The sequence below is a fragment of the Ambystoma mexicanum genome, chromosome 10 (assembly GCF_040938575.1).
Source record: "Ambystoma mexicanum isolate Mex_15411 chromosome 10, UKY_AmexF1_1, whole genome shotgun sequence".
Lineage (NCBI taxonomy): Eukaryota > Metazoa > Chordata > Amphibia > Caudata > Ambystomatidae > Ambystoma > Ambystoma mexicanum.
Genome location: NC_090932.1, coordinates 128,431,985 through 128,452,807, shown reverse-complemented (window position 1 = coordinate 128,452,807; position 20,823 = coordinate 128,431,985). Strand labels below are relative to the sequence as shown.

The 20,823-nt window shown below is 44.4% G+C and overlaps 1 protein-coding gene across 5 annotated transcripts in view; it reads right to left on the bottom strand.

The window, feature by feature from the left end:
• Nucleotides 1-20,823, bottom strand: part of ENTPD4 (ectonucleoside triphosphate diphosphohydrolase 4) — a 491,672-nt gene that overhangs the window by 30,791 nt on the left and 440,058 nt on the right. For all 5 annotated transcript variants that reach the window (XM_069617610.1, XM_069617612.1, XM_069617611.1 and 2 more), the window contains one exon: nt 18,160-18,321. In XM_069617610.1, the coding sequence (XP_069473711.1) occupies nt 18,160-18,321 (162 nt within the window). The remainder of the gene's footprint in view (nt 1-18,159; nt 18,322-20,823) is intronic.

Sequence of the window (20,823 nt, the reverse complement as noted above, 5' to 3'; positions counted from 1 at the left end):
GCGATCTCAGCAGGACACCTGCCAATTGATGGGGCTACCGCGGGGGATCATCCGGCAGTAGTTAGACTGATGAGAGGGGCTAGGTTTAAAGTACCGTCAGAGCCTAAATATAATACATTATAGGAGGTTACTTCAGTTCTGTGGCTGGTGGAGAGCTGGCCAGCGGACAGATACTTGTCCGTTAAGCAGCTGTCAGGAAAACTAGCGATGCTGCTTTGTCTCGTATCCTGTAAGCGTGTGTCAGATATCAGAGCGCTAGCGATTAATATGAGAACCTTTGGGCCGGAAGGAGTAACCTTCTCCGTCGTAAAGAGGACTAAAACAGGAACCTCTTTGGTTCATTACCCGTAATTCCCGAATAATATCAAGTGGTGCGTAGCGAGCTGCATTAAAGAATATGAGTCTAGGACAGCGGAGAACAGAGCACAGAGTATCACCAATTGCTGATAGCGCGTAGAAAGCGATTTCATGCAGTGAAGACAGCTACCATTTCTAGATGGGTCAGGGAAGTGATGCAAGCAGGGGGGATTGACTTGAGGAAGTATGGAGCTCACTCCGTAAGGGGAGCTATGGTTTCTAAAGCATACCTAGAACTGGGCACCTATCCGGCATCATGGGGACAGGCAATCATTTTCCCTATTTTTAAGTAGGGTGATCCTGGCAGCCCTCTTTCTTATCGTCCGATTTCCCTTCTGGACACTTCATTTAAAATCTTCGGCAGGGCAGTCTTGGCACGGCTTGAACAATGGATCTCTGATTCGGGGGACCTTACAGAGACCCAATATGGTTTTCGGCCGGGCTTGGGAACTAGGGATCAGGCCTTGAACCTGTATTTGGTGGGTGCCTCATCAATCTATGTCAGGGGTGAGCCATTATATTTGGCTTTCATGGACCTGAGCACTGCTTTTGATAAAGTGGACAGGGCGATGCTCTGGGCTGTGCTCAGGTCCATGGGCTGTCCAGAGGATCTGGTTAAGGTGTTCCAAATGATTTATGAAAACACATCAGCCTGCGTGAGATTTGGTGACCAGGGGCAGTGCACAACCGTTTTTGAGACTTTTTTGGGGTGTTCGCTAGGGTTGTATTGTGGCACCTGTACTATTCGCCTTGTATATAAACGGCATTTATCAGGCTCTTGTTAATTCTAATGCTCACTTCATTAGGACAGGAGGTGTCCCCCTTCCTGTCCTAGGCTATGCTAACGACATGGTTATCATAGCCTGTACCCCCATGCCTTACAACGCCTGGTGGATGTTTATACTGAATTTATGGCCACTCACAAACTCTCAGTGAACTCCAAGAAATCAGCTGTTATGGCTTGTAGGAGCACAGGCATTAAACAAAACAAGATGGGTGTCCCCTATACCATGGACCTAGGGAGCAAAATACACAACAACCAAGGAAGGGAGTCACATGGATGAGTACTAGGTTAGTTTAAATACTCAAATCGTAGAATAGAGGTGGACAGATAAGGTGCCCAGTCATAACAACTTCAATATTTTAATATTTATCAAAAACACTATAAAATTACATAATACATTAGCAAAATATCAACATTAAAAATTGTAGATCGATATTGGTACAAAATATACTTGTGTCAAAGACATTTATACAAACAACGACAATTTGGTTCACACATTTTTTGACCAAATATTAATGGAGGTCATGCATGTCCATCTCATATTCTTAAATTTCATTCAATAATGGAGATGCTGTCACAAAATGATACTGCAAGCAAAATAAAGTGCTTAGTGCAAAAGGTACTAAATGCCAGTAGGAGCACAGGCGTCAGACACCTCAAGATGCAGAGGATTTTGAGTGGTGGAGAACCTATTCCCAGGGTTACTAGCTATGTATAATTGGGAATTTGCTTTACCGAAAACTGGCGAGGGTTTGGTCATGTGGATAAACAATGCATGAGGATGAGACAGGCATTGGCTGGCCTGTCACGCTTTCAAAATAACTGTCTAGGGCATCCACTTAAACTAATCCTCGAAGTCTATAGGGCTCAAACCAAAACAGCCACTAACTATGGCGCTGCACTGTGGAGTATGGAAAAGATCCCAAGCATTGAAAATGTTGAGAATATTTTCTTTAAAAAAACTTCTTGGGCTACCGCAGTCTGCACCAAACTATGGCACCCATGTGGAACTTGGGTGCCCCTATATTGCTGATGCGTGGCTCATGGCCCCTGTTGCGCACTGGCGGGCATTATGGTCAAACCAGAAAGCCACCCTCTCACATAAAATTATAACTGCATTGGTGAAAAGCCTGGCTGTGAAAATAAATACTGTGGCTTATTTACATCCAGAAATGTGTCAATCAGTTAAATTGTGCAAGCCTTATTTGCCCTCCAGCCCTTTTGACTCTGTGTGTTGTAAGGGCCCATAAGCAACTGTTTAAATCTATCCTCGAGTCAAACAGAGTGTCCTCTGCCTTGGTATTCCCGCAAACAGAAGGCACATTGTCTTTACCACTGCAGACACTATTCAGCCGTATTTGCTACATAGTGACAAACCTTATGACCGTTGGGCACTTACAAGAGCGCAATTTGATTGTCTATGGCTGGGGGCTCGAACTAAAAACTGGTCTCACAATGCACAATCTCTGGCTTGCCCCTGCTGTCGGTGCCCTGTGGAGGACCTTTTGCATTTTGTGCTGTTTTGTCCAACATATGCAGACCTAAGGAGGAACACACTTTTGCCCCTACTTAGGTCTGCTGGCATGTTTCAAGCCAGGCCGGCCCTTTGTTATCTACTCTCAGCTGCCACACTTCCTGTGGCCTGGGGCTCGGTGGACTATTTGAGAAAGGCCTGGCACCGGAGAACTAAAATAATTTCTCAAAACCTGATTGAACATTGATAAGCTAATGATTACCATGGTACCTTTCTGGATGATACTAATTGGTCCACACACATGCACTTTTTAACTTGTTATCCTATCTATGCGTTTTTACTTCTATGTTTTGTATTTGTATTATCGTATTTTATTCTGTATATGCTGTTTATGGTACATTTGTTTCCGAATAAACATTGATTTATGGCAGGAGCATCATTGCAAGAGATCATGTTAGCGGCAGATTGGGCTAATGATCATACCTTTAAAGAATGTTACTTTAAGCCATCTGAGAGTATGGCCGTTACAGTATTGGGGAAGCTTTGAACAAGCATAATGCTCGCCTCCAGTTTTGCCATAGAATAAAAATTACCCCTGCTAGTTGCGCAGGGAGTATTAATTCTATTAAAGACTAGGAGGCGAGCATTCATTTCCCACCCAAGCATGTATTAATTGTAATGTTTAATGATATGATAACAACACATAGACGCCATCCTTATGTTCTGCTTTGTATCTTCCTTAGGAGAAGAGCAGAAGAATAGTTGAGTAAGGAGGCTCGTAGCCAGGACGTGAGCAGGCAGCCGGAGGAGTATCGGCAACCAGTTTGAAGGGATAAAGTCTTTGCACTGTTGGCGGGACAAAGTTGTGGATTCTAAGGACAGTTCAGAGCACGCAAAAGAGAGGAGGAGCTCAGGGACAGGATGTGGTCATAGCTGAGCTGGAGTGGTGATGGACCAGAGAGACTTTGGGAGTTGTAGCTCAAGGAGGAAAAAGTCACACTGGACATTTCAGAAGTTGTTGATTTGTTATAGTTTGTTGAAACTGCTGAAGAGTGGTAATAAAAGAAGTTGAAGCATAATGCTCACCTCCTAGTCTTTAATAGAATTAATACTCCCTGCGCAGCTAGCAGGGGTAATCTTTGTTGTCAATAGTAAGGACATTGAAAGTCTAAAGCAAGGAAACTGAGTGAATGATCAAACATTGTCAAAAGCCAATAGTACTGACATTAAATGTTCACAGAAAGGAAACCAAGTGAATGAGCATAGTATTGTCAAAAGTCAAGAGTAATGACATTGAAAGTATATGGAAAGGATGGCAAGTAAATGAATATGCATTGTTTAAAACCAATGGCTATAACACTAAAAACACAATGCAGATAAATCAAGGAGTTGAACAAGCATTGGCCAAAAACCATAACCAAAAGGTAAAACACACAAAGTTATCCAAGAGGGGAGACAACCCTTGGTAAAATACATTTAGGAATCCATTGAAAGGTAGAAAACCCTGAGAAGAGCAGAGAAGGAAACTGGAGTAATCTTGTCAAGTGTCAAAAGAGGAGGTTCAAGGACAAAATACTGGAGAAAAGGAAAACTACTATAGGTCTGGACAAGTCCTGAATGGAGAGTATACTAGGCACATTGAGAACAGTTACAAAACTTGGCAGGCGAGTATACCAGGTCTTGGGAAAGTGAACTGCTTAATGAAATATCGGGAATCCGAGAGTTCACAAGGTATTTCTAAGGAACCTGAAGATTGGGTATTGTTTAATAAGGAAATGGGAATCCTGGCAGCAGAGTACACCAGATATTCCAAAGGAAACTGAAGATTGTTCAATCAAGAACACAGGAATCCTGTCAGGAGAGCATACCAGGCCTTTTAAAGGAACCTTTAACTGTTTAAGGAGAACTGGGATTCCTGGTTGGAGGGTACACCACTTTTTCTCTAAGAAGTTCAACCTAATAAGTAACTTGGATTGTTAGAAAGTCTGAGCGCTAGAACATAATGCACCATTCTAGGAGACTGGAAAAGTCCTTCCTTCCTTTATTTCTGGGAACTGTTGAACATTTATACTTTGTTTTATCACGTTTGGAACTTTGTGTTTGATCTACTAGGCTAAAGCCTTAAGTGGATGGCTAAAGAAGATTCTCCCTATCATTTCTTATTATGTTTAAAGTATGAGGGTCAGATTAGAGTTCGACATGGAACAGAAGACTTTTTACTTAGACATCTTGACTATTCCCTTTGTTTGTTTTTATTGTTGCAGGGAAACCCCTCATAGCTGTAGAGAAAGATAGGCATTTATCAAACCTTTCTTTTGTTAATAACAGTTTATAGTCACAAAAACATGCTGTTGTGTCAGACTCGTACTCATGACTCGCCACACCTCCCTCTTGTTAGAGTAGGTTCGCCATCTGGGGAAGACAGAATGGAGGGAAGATGGGCATGTCTAGAAGGTCTGGGTCCACGTCTTCCTGGCCCCATCCAGAGCAATTAGGATCATATATTTCCTGAACTTCCTCAACCTCCTGATGACACGAGGAATACAGGGACTGGTGGGAAAGCGACCACTAGTGGAAATTTCCAGTGCACTACAAACGCATCCCCCAGAGCTCCATTCTGAGGAAATTCCCTGGAGAAGAACAGGTTGCATTTACTGTTGATACTGGAGGCAAACAGATCTACTTGAGGGGCACCCCAAAGGGCAAAGATCTCTAAAGGGAATTTCTGAGCCAACTACTGCTCGTGGGGGATGTGACGAATATCAGGATATCGTCCCTGCTTCCCTAGGTGGAGCCCCTTTCCATGTGGCCAGGGAGGTGAGGCTGCTACCCGATACCCTCCCTGGGGGTGGTACACAGCGGGAGGATCACATGGGGAAGGATATCCCCCATAGGACCAGGAACTATTTATCCAGAGAGAATGTGTTACGTCCAGCAGATAGTAATCCCTAGCTCACCCACTTACCCTATTCAGAATCCTTCTACCCCAGACACTTACATATGTCTCTCTAGGGTAGATGGTATCAGTTCCTCTAGAAGTACTGAGCCACGGAAGAGTATGGTTGAATTAGAGAAGGCACATTCGGAACACTAACAACAGAGTAGAGAATGAGAGCATCATCACTTAGATGAGGAGGAAGTGCAGAGTAATGACAAAGTTACTCACCGTAATAACTACCTTACTCCTAGTCCATAGTCTCATTTCCTCCATATTGTGGGACAGTCCATCCTTTGGGACGGGATCGGAGCACTTTATAAGAGCATCAAAAAAATACACTTTATTTTGTCTTCCTTTTATTTTTACACAGCTACGCCACGTGACCGCAGCCCCGCCCTCCTGAGCTCCGCCCCGTGCATCGCGCTTCAGTCCTTTTCTATCGCCAAGTCTAGGACTATTTAGCAAAAATAAAGGATACTTTTTAGAGGGGACAATAAGTAGGCTTATGGAGGAAAGGGGACTATGGACTAGGAGTAAGGTAGTCACTACAATGGGTAACTATGTCATATTCCTAGTCCCATCCCCTTTCCTCCATACTTGTGGGAGATTCCCCAAGCACTGACCATAGGTATTATGGGTGGAAGGAAAATTCCCTCATTGGAATAAGTTCTTGAGAACATTCTGCCAAAATTGGGAATCAGCCCCGGAACTCAGATAGAGACAATATTGTCTACAGCAAGAGGATGGGGAGGCCCACATAGCTGCCTTGGTGATGGTCTCCCAAGGGACGTACATTTGAAAAGCAACAGCAGCCGCTTTGCCACAGACCAGATGTCCGAAATACATGACATAACGGAAAATTGAAACCTTGGAGGCTGATTTCCCCTTCGGGTCTCCCAACGTGACTAAGAGTTGTGAGGAGCATCTGAATTTACTAGTTCTATCAAGGTAGAACTTTAGAGCTCTCCAAACATCTAAATTGTGCAGAACTCTCTTAGCATCAGAGGCTGGGTTCGGGAAGAAGACCGGTAAAGAGATTGACTGGTTTAAATGAAAATCACTAACCACCTTAGGCACAAAAGAAGGATGAGTGCAAAGCACAACCTTATCCTTGTGGAATGTGAGGATCGGATGTTCCATAGAAAGAGCTTGGAGCTCACTTACTCTCCTTGCCGATGTAACCACAATCAGAAAGGCAACTTTCCAAGAAGTTACCAACTAGTAACACTACTTTATTCAGGGAAAAAGTAACCTTTCACAGGTTACTAAGGAAATTGAGACTCAATCTTTTTCAAGACTGATACAGACATGGGACCCACCATCCTAGATGATGGCACAATGGATTTCCATCCAAAGAGCAACTTTGATCCTTACATTCAGAATTCCATGCTCAACCTATTTGAAAAAACAGTTATCTCAGACCTTGAGAGGATTAACTTTCGGAAAACATCTCCACTCAATGTAAAAAAAATGTCAGCTTGATCACATTGAATCACTAGCGAAGGATGAGGAACTACACACAGAAATGTCTGGAACTCCTTAATGAAGAAAATGCGTACACCAAACTAGACAATGACCCCATCTATAAAATCAGAGCATTGATTGAGAACACCATTGCAGAAGCCCTGGACCAAGATTAGATCAATGTGAAAACAAGCAAATTCTTGAGAAACCCCTATCCCATCACCCTTGTTTTCTATGGCCTCCCGAAAATCCACAAGAACCCACTCAATCTTCCACTGAGACCAATAGTAGCCAGCACGGATAGTATCTTTGAATGGCTAGCAGTATACATTGATAGATTCCTGCAACAACTGTTACAATAGACTCCGACATCCCTTCCCGATACAACTGACTTTTTGAACTGCATTAATGACATTTCAGCTCCTAGCAGTGACTGTATTACCTTTAGTATGGACGTGTGGTCCCTCTACACATCAATCCCGCATGAAGAAGTCATTATAGCAGTCGAATGGCTCCTCTCAAACTCAACAACTACCAGTGGCCATACTCAACTGATTTTGAAACATTTAGACCTCATACTGTATAACAGTTACTTCAGATTCCAAGGGGACTACTACCTACAAATCACAGGAACCTCCATGTGCTCCTCTATATCCCCAGTATATGCCAATACATTTATTTACATGTTCGAACACCGCCATGTATTGGATCACCCGGAACGGTCCTGTAAGATTCTAAGATTCTAACATGGAGGCGTTACATAGACGACATCTTTGGCATCTGGTGTGGTACCCAAACAGAACTGGACTCTTTCTTCAATTATCTCAACTCAGTATACAACCAAATCAAATTCACTATGGAAGTAGGGACACATCACTACATTTCCTGGATGTCAATTTGGAGATCAAAGACAACTGGATCAAAACATCTCCACACCACATACCTACGGAATGTCAACAACCTATTACACTTCACAAGCTCACATGCTAAGTCTATGATTAACTAAGCTTACCGTGTAGTCAGATCCTGAGACTTAAACAGATTATCTCTGACCCCGCGGGACTTGACACAGAATGCTCTAAATTAATGGAAAGATTTGAGAAAAGGGAATACCCAGACACAGTCCTACAAGAAGCAAAACAAAGATCGGATCTGATCAGCAAAGAACATCTACTGACTTCAAGGAAGGACAATAAGGAAACAAAATTACTATATATTTCTACATATTCCAGACAGAGCTTTCAGGTGGGCAAAGCAATAAGAAAGCTTCGGAACATCTTACACAATGATCCTCAACTACAGGAACTATTTCCCAAACCACCAATGACGGCTTTCAAGCATGGACAGGACTTCCGTGACAAAACTGGTTCAAGCCGAAAGACCATCAAAAGACAAACAACGCGTCCTTAAAACAAGAAAGACCAGCACTTTTACATGCCTATGTTGCACACATTGCAACAGTGTATCAAAGGGCGATACAATCTTCCATCCCCACACAGGGAAGAAAACCAGACAGAGATTACGCAACATGTCTATCCACAGGTGTCATCTATGCCATCAAATGCCCCTGCGGGAAACTATATGTGGGCCAAACCACGAGAGCCATCAAGGATAGAATAAGCGAACACAAATCTAACTTTAGATGTAAAAATAGCAAATAATCCCTTGCAAGGCACTTTTTTGAAAACAGCCACACCGTGGCACAACTCAAATTCCAAATCCTTGAAGTAGTGATGAAACCATTGAGAGGTGGAAACTATCATGTGATCCTGTCACGCCGGGAAAAATTCTGGATTCACTATCTTAACACCGTATTTCCCAGACGGCTCAATGACGAATATTCATTGAAATGTTTTATTTAAAATGAGTCAGGTAATGTTGGTGCATTATGGTGAAATGATGATCATTTGCTTCCACTCACTGCAGAGTGTTCTGACTTGGTCTCTGCACACTAATAATTATGATGGACATGAACCAGCATGGCGAAAACACATTTTCACAAGTAGATCCGACAGTTGTAGGATCTATTGGACCAGCATGTTCATAAATGTCTGACTTACACCTAATGACTGCATTATAGACTTTTTTACTATCATTCTGTGACTGATGATTTCAATCTATAAGGCATTTATTCCAGTTGACACCACACACAGTTACATCGGACATTACCAATATGTAAATCGGAAGTCAACTATTTACCTGTTTCGATTATCTCAAGTCAATTCTTAAAGAAAACATTTTTCATTCGACAATTGATTTTTTGCTATAGAATAGTACATTACATTCATTGCTCTCTAGCTTATTCACTTATTCTCATTTTAGACCTCTAGTAACAAAGTACTTTGCATCCTTCAGAGGACGTTTAACACTAATAGAGGCTCCCTCACTTTATAACATCTCTAGTCCAATATGGCCGCCTTGGGACGCACCTCCATAGCCTCACACTACACGGTAGTCCTTCCTTCATGTCGACTCCCTTGTGATTCACCACACTCTCTATACGAGGGGCACGCTTCAGGAGTCTTGTAATAGCGTCCTGGTTACTGTTGCTATCAGTAACACCACACACAGCCCACCGCACGGAGGACTCTACTTTGATGAACGCTCTCACACCAATGATCCTTTTCACTGACTCCAGCAATTCAAGACAACCTAGTGAGTTACTAATTCTGCAGACGTGACCTGCATCTCTCCTGCCCTCAATCGCATTGATTTTCTATCATACACTCTTTAACGTAGCCTCACGTTTTTCTTGTAGCCCTCATCTGAATTTCTGCAATATACGTGCAAGAAATCCATCCGTTAAGGCGCATCACTGTCACAATCTTGATTCAACTCGCATACATCCTTGAACCGACACCGGGGTGAGTCTCCAGGCTTTATTTCCTTACTTCTCTGACCCAACAGACTCTCTGTGTTTATTACATCTATGCCTATCTATTGATTACAGGATCAGTACTCGGGCATCAGACTACACCACCCATTGTTCACATTCTAAGGAACCATTGATTATATGGACACTAGGATCCAGCTTCTCACCTAACTCGCTGAACAACACAATGTAGTGATCAGCGCACTCTATTGAACCCGGGTGAGTGCTTGCATGTAGAGCTAACCCATTTTTCTTATAATCCAATGCGGATATTTTAAATTGATAATGCTAAACGGCCCATTTGGTATACTTTCATTTCTGTTAATATGACTCTTATGACAAATAGTGAGTTAAGCACCTTTTTTCGGTATTCATCCCGATAGCATCCGACTATGAGATTACCGGAACACATGGTGGTTGTTAGCTTCAGATAATGGTTTAAATTGGTGAACATTATAAACATTGTAATCAGTGATATATGATCATATGAACTCTTTTTGAATCTGCCATTAAGCTACAGATGTTAACTGGATGTACAACTACTGGATCTAGCCTTATTACCTCTCCCTTTTCTAATTTTCAGTTCAAAAACTCCATCTGTGTCCAGAAGAAGAGAATGTGTTTCTCGAAACGCATCAGCCATATTTTAATTTGAACTGTACTAAAAACCTACTTTGTGCATCACGTTATATTTGTTTGATTTTGGAATTTATAAATGAAATAAGTATTGCTTAACTAATTGTCACTGACTAATGATTTAACAGTCTATTGACAGGATTGTAAGGTGTGCAGGGGACGGGAGGGTTCAATCTACGGATCCTCTTTTCTTTGTGCTGAAACTCTCTGAAGCCAGAGAAGGACTGTGTCTGAGACCCCAACCTCTGAGTGGAAGAAGTTTGCAGAAGTCTTTGCAAGGACAGACAAAGACATGGCAGTTTGAGTTCTGGCCTTAGTCTTTGTAAGTTCCTCATTCGTAGAGGCGTGGAACAGCTCCTTACCCTCAAAAGGGAGGCCAAGCACCTTAGCCTGGACTTCCTTTGAAAACTTTGTAGCATGCAGCCACACCCGTCAGGAGATGTCAACCCCGACCATAAGGCCTCGAGTGGAAGTGTCTAAGTGATGGGCAGCAGCCTCAAATAGATCCTGTGCCAAAACTCTGGGGTCCGAAAAGCCCTGTTTGAAATCGTCAAGCCTATCCGCAGGAATGCATTTCTGGAATTCAGCTAGCTCTTTCCAAAGTTTGACATTGGCAGCGGCCAGGATAAGAACAGTATTAGCCTGGCATAGCTGAAGAGCCGAATTGGGGAAAAAAACCTTTTTCCCCAATTGCATTCAGAAGCTTGTCCTCCTTAGAAAGGTTCTGGGATGCTGCCGTAGAAGATGTAGAGGGCGGCTTTGACTGGAGTGTAGCCGCAGCCACCACCATCTACGAGGGGAGCAGACATGAAGCTTAAAGCAAGCGTCTAATTTCTTGTTCAGGTGCTGCCCAGTATGAGGTTTTTCCCATACCTTACGGGCTTCGGCCTGGACGTCCTTCTGTAGGAACAAGCCGGTGCATCCTGTGGCGACAAGCTGAAGGCTCCAGAAAGTACCCCCTCCTGAGTAGCTGGGGGCTCGGGTATTGGGATGTCTAGCAGCGCCATCATGTCCAGTACCGGTCACGAAAGGGTTGAATAGAGCGGGCGGGTCATCGCTGTCCTGGTCTGCCTGGGCCTCAACCAGTGAAATGGGAGCAGAGGACTGGTCCGCTGCACTTGGAGCCTCAGGTCCTGAAGTGGTGTTTGGACGAGCCACCAGAGTCTTTTACACTGGAGAAAGAGGAGGCAGTGGGGGCAGAGGCCCCACAGGCAGAGATGGAGGAGGTGGCGAAACAGGAATCAGCATAGGTACTGCTGGAACAGGGGTCGGTTCAGGCTGCTTAGGATACATTTCCTTAAACAAATCCTTAAAGTATGCCTTCATGGGATCAGAATGCATAAGTGTCTGAAACTTCCCAAAGAACGCATCCTTAGATGAGGGCCTGAACACTGAGTGGGCATAGGATGCTCGGAAGGGGCATACACCCAGGAATGCAGAGGATGGTTGTCAGGATGGACCTCCACCAGCTGGATCCACATTTATCAAAGGCGCGGACGCAGGAGAGAGCGAGACTGTATGCGGCAGCTGAGTCCGAGCACGCCAATCCATCGGAGGGCGGAACGAGTTCTTATTGTCCACGAAACGTGGGAAAAGCTTCTCTGCCCCAACAACAGGCCCCTCAGCACCAACCGTGGTGAACATTGGTGTAAGAGAGGGAGTCAAAATGGCCACCGCGGGGGTTGGACCGCCATTTTGTCCACGCCCAAGTTAAACTGGGTCACAGGTGTTAGTGAGACAGTGGACACCACAGGGGAATCAGGGGTCTTAAGTGCCATCTTAGCCTTGTGACAAGGAACCTCGGCAGAGCCAGTACTAGCAGATCTAGGGTGTTTCTGAGTTCTGAGACACCTTAAGTACTACTGACAAGTTATCCCCAAATAGGGGAGACTCGGTAGAACCGGTACAAAAAGACTTACGGTGCGTGACCGGCTTCTGTGCCCTCCCCCCCAGCAAGATTGGTAACACCACCGGTGTTGTGGCCGGGCTCGGAGTCACCCCCTGAAGCCAGGACTCTCAAAGGAGGCCCCTCAATCTTGTCAGTCTTAGATGTAGTCCCAAGAAGGGAAACCTCAGGAATAACCCTGGTACTTTTAGTCACCTTGAGAGGGACCTCGAGCTGACGCTCGGCACACTTAGTCCCAGGAGAGGAAACCTCAGGGGGGACCCTCGTGAAAGAAGCGTCAGAAGAACTGGGCCCAAATTTAGCCCCCAAACGGGGAAACTCGTATGAAGATCCGCTTTCGGCAACCCTTTACAGGGGACATTGGAAGATACTCTGGTGCACCTGTTAGATCCCTTGCGGGACACCACAGGGATATGCCCGGTAATAGAGCCACTTGAGCCCCTCCCGGACCCAGACAACCCCGGTAAGGAGTCCCCAGCCAGGGTGCCCTGAAAAGGAACAAACATACACCACAAGGAATCAGGGGTCTTAAGTGCCATTTTAGCCTTGTGACAAGGAACCTCGGCAGAGCCAGTACTAGTAGATCTAGGGTGTTTGAGTTCTGAGACACCTTAAGTACTACTGACAAGTTATCCCCAAATAGGGGAGACTCGGCAGAGCTGGTACAAAAAGACTTACGGTGCGTGACCGGCTTCTGTCCCCCCCCAGCAAGATTGGTAACGCCACCGGTGTTGTGGCCGGGCTCGGAGTCACCCCCTGAAGTCAGGACTCTCAAAGGAGGCCCCTCAATCTTGTCAGTCTTAGATTTAGTCCCAAGAAGGGGAACCTCATGAGTAACCCTGGTACTTTTAGTCACTGGGAACTGGGCCCAAACTTAGCCACCAAAAGGGGAAACTCGTATGAAGATCCGGTTTCGGTAACCCTTTACAGGGGACCTTGGAAGATACTCTGGTGCACCTGTTAGATCCCTTGCGGGACACCACAGGGATATCCCCGGTAATAGAGCCACTTGAGCCCCTCCCAGACCCAGACGATCCCGGGAAGGAGTCCCCAGCCAAGGTGCCCTGAAAAGGAGCAAACATACTGTCTGTTGCCTTTTTTCTTTGATGAAGAGCTGTATATCCGGAGGAGGAACACGTTGAAAAACTTCCCCACACCTGACAAGACGCCGCTGGAGTGCCCGGACAGAGAGGGAGTTGCAGTAGAAGCACGCGTCCCAACGGTGTTCCAGGACTAGGCACTCCAGGCAAAGGGAGTGGGGATCCGCCCTAGTGAAACGACTTTAACAGGATGAACAGGACATGAATCCCAGACGCTCTGGCATAGATGGAAGAAGAGCTGACTGTGGAACCAGTGCAGGAATGAAGGACAATGGAACAAAAAGAAAAATATTCCCTGTGATGTTAGTGCGTCTGACCCCGACGAGAAAAGGACTGAAGGGGGGATGCACAGGGCAGAGCTCAGGAGGGCAGGGCTGTGGTCACATTCTGTAGATGCATACAAATAAAAGATGATTTTCTGATGCTCTTAAAAAGTGCTCTGGTCCTGTCCCGAAGGACAGAATGTCCCACAAGTATGGCGGAAAGGGTACGGGACGTAGGAGTATGTGGAATACCCCACGGAACCAACATGGACAGACTAGATATTCTAAACCAATTGAACTACACCGTACGATAAAAAGGGAAGAAGGACTTTGTTGGAAGAGAGAAACTGAGAGAAATCGAAAGCGAGAAGAGATGGAAGGCTAAGAGAGCAATAACTGAGACTCTTACCTGAAGGAAGAGGTGTCTCTAGAAGGTCTGCCGTGGACGGAGTGGCAGACAAGCAGAAGCTCCAGGCAGCCAGCCGGTTGAGGAATCTGGTGTGCACGCTCGAAGGGAGATGCGCAATCCGAAGGTAGGGGAATGCTGCAAAAGCACTGCAGCACCTGCAGAAGTCAGAAGGAGCCTGAACAGGAGGTCAGAGAAACCCACGGACAAGCGCAGGGTGCCGGTAAGCATCATGTGAATCTCTGGGTGGCCAGGAACAGTTGGTGGGACCCAAAGGGTGGAGGACTAGAAGAGAAAGGGTCTAGGACCCCAGCACATAACAAACAGCTTCCTAAGCCTTCTTCCTTGTCGCACTAGTTGGGAAAGAAGCCAGCCAGATTCTACAAGCCAAAATAACACAGAAATAGGGGTCTGGGAGCCACAGCAGAAGAATGAATCATGGAACAGATAGAGCGCCCCTGGCAGGTTAGTGAGCCAGGGCTGTCCATATGAAAGAGAAGCCTGAGAAAGGCTAGGGAAAGGGAGACAAACCCCCAACCTTTGTTGAACGTTCTGAAAAGCATGAGAAAGGCCTGGGGAAGGGAGACATCCCTCCACCATTTGTTGCCCTTTCTGAGAGGCATAAGAAAGGCCAGGGGAAGAGAGACATTTCCCCACTGTTTGTTGAACTTTCTGAAAAGCCTCAGAAAGGTCAGGGGAAGGGAGACATTCCCCTATCGGTTTCTGAACTTCCTGAAAAGCGTGAGAGAGGGCAGTGGGAAGGGAGATATTCCCCCCATCAAATACTGCGTTGCATAAGAAGCCTGGGAAAGGCCAGGGGAACGGAGACATTCCCCCACAGAGACTTGAGCTATCAAAACAAGAGAAAGGTTAGGGGGAGGGAGATATCCCTCTGGCGGCATGAGGGGAGGGAGTCATCCCCTTAGTCAGGAAGACTGAAGAAAGCCAATTCCCAAGGAAACCATAGTGAAAACAACTATGACCAATAAGGGAGCTTGCTTATGGACTGAACCTGGTGAACCTAGAACTTTATGTTGCTTCAGAACGAGACTAATCTGAGGAAGGGACACATGCCGTCAACGTATAGTCTCAGTTTGGAGCTATTGAAACTCCCTCAGTTATTTAGTTTATTTCATAGTGTAAGGGAAGGAAATATGATTTTGACAAAGGACGGTGGATTCTTTACTTCAGACATCCTGACAGACTCTGTATCACATTTAGTTGAGGCAGGGAACCCTCTCTTAGAAATAGGTTCTCTTCTCTTTTACTTTTATTACAATAAATGCATTTTACAATCATCATACCACCATTGTGTCAGACTCGTACTTCTCCACCCTTACAGAGATCATGCTCTCCCTACTCAGAGCATCCGCCATTGTAGTCTCTTCTCTGGCTAGAACAGCCGACAGAAAAATCATGTTTTGTAGCACCCAAAGCCACAGCTGCATTGCCTCCCTGTTGAGGTAATGCAAGGCCACTGTGTTGTCCGTCATTATTCTTCCCCTTTATGCATGGCAAACAGGTTATAAGCGCCAGTCTGAGCCCTCTCAGCACAAATAGTTTATGCATACTCTTCATTCTGATGGGGGACAAAAGTCAGGTGATAGTGAGATTGCTCATGTGAGCTCCCATCGTGTGACAGAGCATCTGTGACTAGTTATCTCCTGCCGCAGTTGCCAAAAAGGTTCCCTATCTTTACATTCCCCTCTCAGGCCCACCACAGGAGATCATGTGAGACCACACTCTGGACCTGAAGAGGGTCCATCATCCTGCCTGTGAATTGTGACCTTTGGGATCTGAGGGCCCACTGGAGGGACTTCATCCTTAGGTGGGTTTCTGGCACCAGAAAAATGCAGGATGCCTTGAGGCCCAACAACCTCAAAAAGCAGAATGCCAGCAGATATTGGCTGTTCTTAAATCTCGTTGCCATCTGCAACATATGTTAAACCCTCAACTTGGGAGGCAAAGCATTCCCTGAGGTAGAGTCCAGGACGGCTCCAATGAACTGCAGCTTTTTAGAAGGTGTCAAGTCGGAATTCTTGAAATTGAGGGAGAAGTCCAATTTGTGGAGAGAGTAGCAGGTGCTGTTGAGAAGCCTCCACTTGGGGAGGTTGGAGGGGGGGTGAATTGGACACCTAAAGAGGTTGTCTCTGGGCGGCCAGGAGCTACTGTTCGGCACCCCCGCCAGGGGAACAAGAACACATGTCACGTTACCCCGCCTGCTGGTGAGAGCCTCACACACAAATGCCTCTCCTTCTCTCTCCGCCCCGTCCTATCTATCAGAGACCATCTCCAAACCCTCCTCATCCCGTCACACCAGGACGCAATACACTAACTTACTGTACATCCCACGCATCAAAAACACCAAAGCCGGTGGCCTAAGCTTCCCCTACATTGCCGCCAAGACCTGGAACGCTCTCCCTGCAGACATTATAGTGGAGAACTCATTCCCGATTTTTCGTAGGAAACTGAAGACCTCTTTCCTTGCACAATAATATGTGACACTCGCGAACCTATGTGAATATACTGCACTGTAAATCTGTACAAATGTCATATTTGCCCCTGTATATAATGTATTTTTTGTAAATAATGTATTTTATGTAACTAAGATATGTCTGTAACAAGCACCACGATGCCCCCGGGCTGACGTGCGCTCTACAAATCCGAATAAATAAATGAATAAATAAATGTATTGGATGCCGGGTGCCCCCTATTACCCTCATGTTCATATAGAAAAATGCTCGTTATGACCTTTAACATTACAGGGGCTCCTGGTATCAAAGAATGTCTCGGACAAATCTCTAAACCGTGTGGTCTCGCTCCGGTGGTCGCAGCGGCCACAAGTATATTTAAACAACAGTCAGTCAAGGACCTGGCGTTCTCGCAACAGTCGTGTTCCAGGATCCAGAAGGCAAGTGTTTGAATGGAATCAGGTTATTAGGACATTTTATTTACGTTTTGCCTGCCAGATATTGGATCAGGTTCACAGTGGACAGCAGCATATGATCAGATAATAAATGAGTGGGCTGGAAAGTGTTTAGTGATTACCTATATATTGCTTGTTTGCCTTACAACAGCTGCTTATAAGGTATTCCCTAGGGGGGGTGTGAAGTATCACTCCCGCTAGGGGGGCCCCTTTCCCAGTATAGGCTCCCCCTGGGTGGGTGGTGTACGGTCATCAGGACTTCCGAGGACCACTGCAAAGGAGCACTCCAGTCCTTGTCTATCCTGACACCTACCTAGGGCGAGCTTCGATAGTCTCTCCTTCAAGGCATTGCTGGTGGTCATGGATTGGCAGGAGCTGCACTCAATAACTTCATGCGGTTCGCCAAGGGATCAGAGATAAATACTGTGCAGATCAGTGATCGACATCTTCGAATCACAGTCCTCACATCTCTTGAGGCCTGTCTTCAGCATTGACATCGTGAAGATTTTACTCCAAGTAAAGATGTTCATAGAGAGATTCGATGAGGCGAGTCAAACCGTTCTAAGAGCGTGTTGTGCATGGAGAAAAACAGAACCGAGGCAACAGGCACAGTTCGTGCTGTTTATACAATCAACAACATCACGATGCAGGAATGGTACCCATCAATGGGCATCGACTTAATGCTGCACAGTACCCTCTGCGGTCAAAAGAAATTACGAGATTGTAAAGCAGGATATGGATATATCTAAGATGAGGAATTTGTGGACGACACAATCCATTAGAAGCACTGTTTAGTCACAGTCTTTCTTGAAAGCTACAAAGTAGTATACAGTTGGCTGTTCATCTAAATCATGTTTCCTGTGGAATGAACAGCACCCTTTTAGGGTCGATGCAAAGGACCTTTTATTATGCTTTAGATGGATGAGAATGAGAACAGAAATCTTGAAGAATTATCAACTGAGTAACAAAGCACAAATAGGTTAAATATGAAACAACAAAAAAAAAAATCAAAATATAATTCACTATACAATACCTTAATGGCAAGAATCGTGTTCTATATAGGATTGCCCCTAGTGTCCACTGCACCTCCTTGTCATATACTTGTAAAGCGGTTTTCAAGTTGCTGTAATTTAGTGGGAAAGAAAAGCCTGTGTGGAATACCTCATACATCCAGGCAGACTTAAAGCACTGATACCTAAGGCACAAAAGGGAAATTTGGTTTCATTATATAAACCAAAGAACATACGATTTAGCAAGTAATTCACGGTTTATGTATTGATTGATTGATAGGGGTGCAGTGGGTTAAATCAAGTCTCTTATGATATAAAATCCTTATATAAAAAAACAGTTTGTGCAAAAGACAATGTTCCAATACATTTCTCAAATATATTAATTATAAATATTAAAAATAATTTAACATAATCCTTTCATTCCATAATATCTTTAACTATAGTAAGGGCATACAAACAGTGTTCAAATAGTTCCATCATTCAATAATTAACTGTTCCAACTGCAACCAGTATTTAACCATGGCGAAGGTTAAAGCCAACAGTGTGCCTGATCTCATTCTTTGCCATAAGGTTACAGAATTTAGAAACATTGGATTATGAACAACTCAATTAAAAGAAACAGAACATTAAAGGCTAGTACATTCAATATATGTGTTAAAGTTTCTTGAACATTTTGTTTCCATGTGCAACATGTTCCATTTCCTTGCGGAATCCCGAGTTTAGGGCTCAACTTGTCTACAAATCTCCAACTTATTCAGTCTAAATAACAAAAACATCCTTCTACAATGAAATGCAAAATCATTTTCAGATGGTCTTTGGCAAACGCTTTGGTCTCAACCTGTATTGCATTTCTTTCCCAGTTCTTAAGCTGAGTTTTTCTTTTTACTCTGCATCACAACATATTTTTGTTTGTACACCGACAACCTTTACTCCAACAGAACCTGCAAAGAGTTGATTTGACTCTGAAAAATGGTTTAATTCGTCTACTTTTCCAGAAACCATTGCTTCTCCACATATCCCTAGAAGTATTTGTTTCTCCACACTTTTGATATTTACCTAAAAACCAAACCTCCCTATAGCTGCTATAGTAAACAAGGAAGTGAAACTGGGCTCTAGGCGTACATATACTATGGGACTATTTTTAGGTAAGCCTAGAGCCCGTCGTCAGAGGCCCCCCAAGTTAACCAGCCCTCTGTAATATACAATCAGTTTTCAACAACATGTAAGATTGCAGATACTATCTTTTTTCTATATGCTCTAGTTATTGGCTCCAAATAAAAAACACCATGATACTGATGAAAACAACAAAGGCAATACATTGCTTTAACTGCCTTGATTTTTCACTTCTCATTCACTTTTCTCGCTGACATAAACACTTAGATTTACCCCTAGGTATCAAAGTGTCCACACGTTCAAGAGTTTCAGTCCCCAGGAACAAAGTATTAGGAACAAGTATTTTCTTTACAGTAAAGCAGAACAAGTTAGACTTGGTAGAATACAAACCTAATGTTCGTAACAGCAAAGGCGTTCAATGCAGCAATACTTTCTGAAGCTCTAAAACAATGTGATCAAAAAGAGCAAAATCATCAACCTATGCTACATAATTTATATGGTAGCTACCAATTTTAGGGGGTACATTTCTTATCTTGCATACTAAGTCTTCAACATTGCAGAGGTATAGTATAAACAGCAAAGGGGCCAGGACACATCCTTATCTTAGCCCACAATTAGAATTCAGTTCCTTAGTACACCCACCATAACAGTTTAATCTAGCTCTGACTTAGTGAAGTGTCTGTTGTAATGGAGGCATGGTTATCACAAGTATGACACTGACAGAAGAAGTACAAGTTTCAAAACCTTTATTAAATTATTGGAGTTTGTAAAGAAACTCCTACTGTGCCCTATATCTATGATGGGAGTAGTCTCTACCAAATAATGTTATGTTATGTTAAAGGTACTTTTATAGCACACCGTCACCAACGGAATTGGTCCCCAGGCGCTCTGGCGGATCTGTAAACGAGAAGGTGGGATGGGCTGAGGTGAAGAGGGAGTAGGATAGTGAGAGGGGTGGTGTACTGTTGGCAGCTTCAACTCGGTAGACACCGGGTGCTGAGCTTTGGATCGGTGTCAGTCCGCATATGCGGTTGGTGCGACTTATGGGTTTTTGCAGTGTGGTGAAGTGCGTGCGGCTTGTTGTGCGAGAGATGGTTATGTGAGTTTACTTTAGTGAGATAAGTATGCAGAGAGTTTGAATTTATATTTGTTAGTGGGTTATATGACATTTGACATGCTAACATTCACAGTTCTGCCTAAGTGTAGTACTTGTTGATGTACCTAATTCCGTGTGGCACTCGGCCTTCACAGTAATTATCTAGATATGAGGCCGGCAAATGTTCTCTATTCTAAGTGTGGCACATGCTAACATTCAAGTTCCATCTAGGTGTGGCATATGCTAATAGTTACAATCCTATCTAAATGCGGCGCAGGCTAATGTTCTCAATTCTAGGTGTGGCACATGCTAACATTCAAGTTCCATCTAGGTGTGGCATATGCTAACATTTACAATCCTATTCTAGATGCGGCGGAGGCCAAAGTTAGGAATTCTAACTAAGTGTGGTGTATGCTAACCTTCCTGATTCCATCCAAGTAGGCAGATGCCGACGTTCACAAACCTATCTAGATGAGAC